The 6,000-nt window shown below is 46.6% G+C and overlaps 1 protein-coding gene across 2 annotated transcripts in view; it reads left to right on the top strand.

The window, feature by feature from the left end:
• Window positions 1-1,332: 1,332 nt before the first annotated feature.
• Window positions 1,333-6,000, top strand: part of MARCHF11 (membrane associated ring-CH-type finger 11) — a 110,830-nt gene continuing 106,162 nt past the window's right edge. Inside the window, exons 1-3 of one of the 2 annotated variants that reach the window (XM_058430149.1) lie at window positions 1,333-1,469; window positions 1,615-3,071; window positions 4,231-4,386. In XM_058430149.1, coding sequence (XP_058286132.1) covers window positions 2,544-3,071; window positions 4,231-4,386 — 684 coding nt within the window. In that variant the 5' untranslated portion in view covers window positions 1,333-1,469; window positions 1,615-2,543. Of the gene's footprint in view, window positions 1,474-1,614; window positions 3,072-4,230; window positions 4,387-6,000 lie in introns of both variants that reach the window. The other variant, XM_032135458.2, reaches the window with a different exon arrangement.

Here is a 6,000-nt window from a genome sequence, read left to right as displayed (position 1 = left end):
ACCTTGTTACTGATGGCTGTCAGTGGCCACCGGCGCACTGCTCTATCTGATATCTGTGTCTCCATCTCTCTTCCACTTGGATGCCAGCAGCTGAGAGGAATTCATCCTTTCTGCGTTCCATTATTTTATAATTTTATGACAGAGGATGTAGCCAAAGTGAGAAAGAAGGTGTTTTTCCTGGACCCATTGAAAATGCATTGGGTTAACTGAAGATCATGAGCAAGTTTCCCTTCTTCAGGGACTGGTCAGCTTTGGAGGTCATTGAAACTGGGAAGGAATCTTATGTGGCTACCCAATTTAGCAAGCAAACTTATTTTTTTTTATTTTTCAGAAACAATTAACTGAGAGGACACATCTAGCCTTGTGGCCCTTTTCTCCTTTATCCATGCCGCTTTGCTGTCTGAATTATTCTACACCATTTATACAAAACCCATAGCTTTTATGCTGTCCTTCGAGTACCGATGCACTTTATCATACCTGGTAGAAATTTACTAGTTATAAATGGAATTATTTAAGGGATTCTGTACAAATCTAGACACCCTTTAACTCGAGAACTTATGAAGGTTTATGATGATCATAAGGCTTATGATTATCTTGACTGTGGCAATACACAAACTTGTGTTGTCATCCTGACAGGTGAAGACCACAAATGAAAGCATATCTACAACCACATTTCTTCAACGTGATAAGTTCCTGGAGATTATTGTTTTAAAAATGTGCTTGCTGCCTGCCACTCTGCTACCAAAAATAGCCAGTCTGAAGGGGCTAAGTGTTAGAGGACATTCCTGGAAACTAGTTCATCAGAGACCATTTGTGACAAAACATTCTTGAATTATTTTTCACTACCTTCTCTCTCTGACAAATGAAACTAATTCTGTCAAAAGAGGTAGGTCTTCTATAAGAATCAAATATACTTCTTACTGCCAAAACGTGAAATGGAAAAATGAACTTAAGCTAGTAGTTTATCTCAGCCATTACAGAGTATCTAACTATTAATGGGAGTCAATGGCGCCAAACACACAATGTACTACAATACTATTTTAGGAGGCAGAAGAAAGGATTGGAAGAAAAAATTATTGGCATTTGAACCAGAAAATCTGGAGTCAGGGAACACAGAAGTTCTTTGTTAATAGTTCTATAACCTTGAACAAGTTATTTTGTCTTTCTGATCCTGGGTCTTCAGCTATGAAACGCTGCCAAAAATGACTGCTCTGTGTCTTTGTGTCAAAGACTGAAAGCGTCACATCAGTGAAAATTCGGATAGACACACTGCCGCATATAAATCCGGTGCTTTATGATCTCACACTGCACGGATTTGGAAACTACTGCATGTGCACGATTCTCAGCCTAGTTCCCTGCAGGTGAGGGATTTTTTTTTTTTTTTTCCGGAAAGAAAACTGTAGCTCTGCCCTGAAGATGAGTCCCACAGAGGTTTTGCACGGTGGAGTTATCGAGAAATTGACTTCGGGGTGAGTAAAACTAAGATCCGGGGAAGGCTGCAGCCACTTTTCCAGGGTAAGGGGCGGCGTCATTTGCTTCCTCATACGGCGAGGACGAAAGTGATTATAAGCCACAGAACGTGGCGCCAGGGTTCACTAGTATAAACCATTTCAGGAGACGAAGCTCCGACCTCCCAGGCACCAAGATCTTTACCAACAACCCGGGATGCTCACTGCAGGAGGGAGCGGGTGAGGAGGACACAGGGATTCGAGGGCGGGACAGACCGGGAGAGGACACAGGTTCCAGAGACTTCTGTTTTAAGGCTCTCGGGGATCCCTGAGAGTGCCCTTGAGGGCTCCGAGCGCGGGGAGCGAGCGCCGGGAAGTGGCGGTTACAGTCCCGGGTCCAGCGCCCTTTCCTGCTCCACTGCTCAGCCGGTTCGGGCGCGCCCAGGGCACCCGCCTCGCGCGCCCCTAAGCCCACGCGGGTCTCGGCTCAGACTGTCGCGCCCCACCCGGCCCGCGCCACATCCCACCGGCCCATCCAGTAACGGTTACTGGACCCGCAGCCTCTCCCCTACCCCCTCCTTCCCCGCTCACGAGAGCCGCAGTGCTGCGCCGTTTGGAGAGGGGTCATCCGCCCCGGAACCGACGTGAGCGCGGGGCCGGCCCGTGGAGGCGGCTGAGGGATCCCCCACTTCCAGCCCGCCCGCTCGGAGCCGAACCCCGAGCTCCGTCCCGCTGATTCGCGCCCCCAACCCACCCCGCGCCCGGTCACCCCCGCCGCGCCGCTCCTCCCTCCCGCCCCCTCGCTTCCCCGGCCCCCCTTCCGCGGCGCGGCTCTCACGCGCAGCCGAATTCGGCGCCGCCTCCATCAGAGCCGAGCCGGCGGCTCCACCGAACGGCCGCGCCTGCCGCCGCCGCCGCCGCCGCCGCCGCCGCCGAACCTTCCGCATCCCCTCCCCGTCCCGCCCCCCAGCCCCAGGCGCCCAGGCCCCCTCCCTCCTTTTCCCCTCTCCCTCCCACCCGTTCCGCGCTTTCTCGCCCTGCAGCCAGAGCCTGGCCCGCCAGCCGGGCCGGCAGGAGGGCAGCGGCGGCACAACCATGAGCTTTGAGGGCGGCCACGGCGGCAGTCGGTGTCGCGGGGCGGAGAGCGGGGACGCCGAGCCTCCCCCGCAACCTCCTCCGCCGCCGCCGCCGCCGGGAGAGCCGGCCCCGGTCCCCGCGGCCCCGTGCTACCTGCCGCCGCTGCCCGCGTCCCCCGCGACCCCCGCGCGCGCCGCGGGGCCAAGCGAGCCGCTAGGGGAGGTGGCCCCGCGGCGCAGGGGCGCAGACGAGCTGCCGCCCCCGCCGCTGCCCCTGCAGCCAGCCGGCCAGGAAGTGGCGGCGGCCGGCGACTCCGGGGAAGGTCCGAGGCGCCTCCCGGAGGCGGCGGCAGCGAAAGGCGGCCCCGGGGAGTCTGAGGCCGGCGCGGGCGGCGAGGGCGAGCGGCGGGGCGCCGGAGACCAGTCCGAGACGCGCTCGGTGTGCAGCAGCCGCAGCAGCAGCAGTGGCGGCGGCGACCAGCGCGCTGGGCACCAGCACCAGCACCACCAGCCCATCTGCAAGATCTGCTTCCAGGGCGCGGAGCAGGTAAGGCCCGGCGGGACCCCGAGGCAGCCGGCGGCGGCTCCAGCTCGCGCCGGTTAAGCTTTCAGCACCACGGACAGCGCACGCTGGAGTTTGCCTCCAGTGAGGTTCGGCTTGTTCTGCCCTGTGAGCACTGGCTCCAATATGCCTTCCCCTTTCCTTCCTGTGAAGGCAAATAAAAATGTCCCAGTGGCGAATTCTGGGTTTCATTTCACCTACACTTTCTTTTTCCTTCCTGGCTTAGCAGCTACGTGTTCCTCAGGTGCTTTAGTGATAATGCCAAAAGTAGCTTTTGTGAATTATTCGATGGATTTTGGTTTATGCTCAGAAGCAAACCTGTCAGATATAAGGTGAAGTCCGTTTTCTACAGATGTATCTTGAGACGGATGTCATATCACAGCCAGAAAGGGCAGAGTCTTTCCTTATTGCAAATTTGGGTGACTTAATCTCACGGATGTGAAAAGCATGTGGTAGTTTTTACAAGAGAAATAGGAATGGACTTTGAAAGAAAGGCTATTATGCCAACAATGTACTTTATATTTTGTCAGCAACACAATTCTAAAATTATAAACACCGTTATAGGTGCATGCACACTTATATGAGAGTAATCATGCAGAGGAAAGGATAGCATATGTCCCTTACAAATGTGTGGTCTGAGAAAAGATTAGGTGTAATGTTTTTAAAAGTAAGGAAATTGCATAAGAATATACAGGCTTTCAGGAATATAGTGCCCTAAGTCAATATTTATGATGCTACATTTAGAAAAAAAAAGCATAATGCCGCTTTCTGGGATACCATGTGTTTTTTCTTTAGCAATGATTAAGAATAACTGCAGAGGAAATGCATCTGACCATCCACTTAAAAGTTATTAAAGAGATTTAATAGTACAGCTTCCCCCCACGGGTATTGGGAGCTATATCTTGCAGACATTTTGTATGTTGGTAGAACATTTATGTCATAATTCTAAGCAATATCTTTGAAATAGTTTTAAGACTTTAGTTTCATTCCCATCAGAGGTATAAAATTTTAATTTCATTTCCTAGGATAGAGCCTGATGGTGTGTATCCTGAGTAAATGGCTTTGAAAGAAAAGAAAGGAAGCGTTGGGTTTTCAAAATAGAGACACAGACACAAATATTCACACTGAGCTGTTTCCTTTTTAGGGTGAGCTGTTGAACCCCTGCCGATGTGATGGGTCAGTTCGGTATACACATCAGCTGTGCCTGCTAAAGTGGATCAGTGAGAGAGGTTCCTGGACCTGTGAACTCTGCTGTTATAGATACCATGTTATAGCCATTAAAATGAAACAACCTTGCCAGGTAAGCAGTTTCAACATTTATTTTTCCTGAAATAATTTTGTTAACGTGAATGCACTAAGCTTGGTTATTACTAAGGGTATTTACTTATGCTACTTAAAAACATTTTGTGAAAATTACAGTAAAATCAAGATTTAGAATTTGTAAACGTGTGTTTTGAGAAAGCCGTGACATTTTATCTGAGAAACTCAAGACATTTTAATCGAATGGTTTCCTTTATTAATTTTTTACTTATTGATAAAATGAGACCAGTCTTTTTTCTAAAAAGGCAAGTTGGTAAAATGACTTATACCACACTTAAATCAATTTTATTCATTAGAAATGTTACACAACTGATTTTATTAATATTTTGTTAACTTAAGCATTTAAGCTCTAATGGGCTCCATTTATGGAGAACAGATACAAGTAAAGCAAAACTTCACTGGTATGAAAACTTTGGTTGAACCTATTAGTTCTAATCTGAATGTTATTTCCACTTAACCAGGCTTTGTTTTTCATATGATGTTCTTTCGCAGTTAAATTTTGGCTGATTTTCTTCTTTGCTGTGTTCAACTACATAGTGGATGCAGAAGTATTCCCCCAACAGTTACTCTCAGTAATACTAATGAAATACTATTCTTACATATTCTTAAACTTTTTGTGTATAATCACATAGTAACACAATACACATAAATCCACAAATGCCCTGGAAAATAGGCCTAAAATTTATTGTGAAACAGATTCAGGTTCTTTGAACAGTCAGGTAGAATATAAAATATTAAGAATGACATCTTAAGGAAAAGCAGAATAATGTGTAATTAATGTTATCTGGTAGGCTGAAGTTAAGTAGACATAAAAGAATAGGGTTCAAAACAGAGACAAAGGAGTAATGGAAGGAAAAAGAATAGGGAATTGAAAAGTTGGGAGGGGAAAAAGTAATAAACTCTCGTGTTCCTTGTTGCTATCTAAATCACCCAATTTGGTTTTTGTTCAGCAATGTAATATAGGTGGAACTACCAGCGTTTGCAGAAGGAACCTGGAAGCTGAATTACTAGTGCATTAATAATTTAAATTTCATAGTTTAAAATTTTTGCATCCTTTATATAGTTTACAATTAATTTGCATCTCTGATAGTCTCCATTTAATGCATGATTAGCAAGCACAAAATGAAAATATGTATTTCTCAAGCTGACCTAGGGCTTATGAATAATTTGGAAAGAGAAAGCATAAATAATATGGATGAGTGATATTATCATGCTGAAGACAGGCACAAACCTGACACCTTTTCCCAGAACCTCTGATTGAACTACTTGGGTATCAGTTTATGAATCCATCATAGTTGTCTTGAAAAACAGATGAAACCATTTTCAAAGACTAGTATATAGGTAGTATAATTGGATCTACAACAGTTTTATCAATAGAAGTATGTGGGAAAATAAGAAATGAGAGAGTTTTGGGCTCTAGAGAAAAGTTCCATGAGAAGAGCTATGGTCAGACGCTCATTGGCTGAAACGGAAGACTATTTAAAGAGCTTGAACTTATGGCAACTATATGTTAATTCATTTGGGATGATTAATTTTGAAGTAAATAGAGATAAGTACTTGATGGACATTTTAAAATAGAGAAGAGATAAAGAGT

Source organism: Hylobates moloch, unplaced genomic scaffold, assembly GCF_009828535.3.
Source record: "Hylobates moloch isolate HMO894 unplaced genomic scaffold, HMol_V3 SCAFFOLD_17, whole genome shotgun sequence".
In the NCBI taxonomy this organism is placed as follows: domain Eukaryota; kingdom Metazoa; phylum Chordata; class Mammalia; order Primates; family Hylobatidae; genus Hylobates; species Hylobates moloch.
Note: the sequence above shows the minus strand (reverse complement) of the source record. Positions and strands in the feature narration are given on the sequence as shown.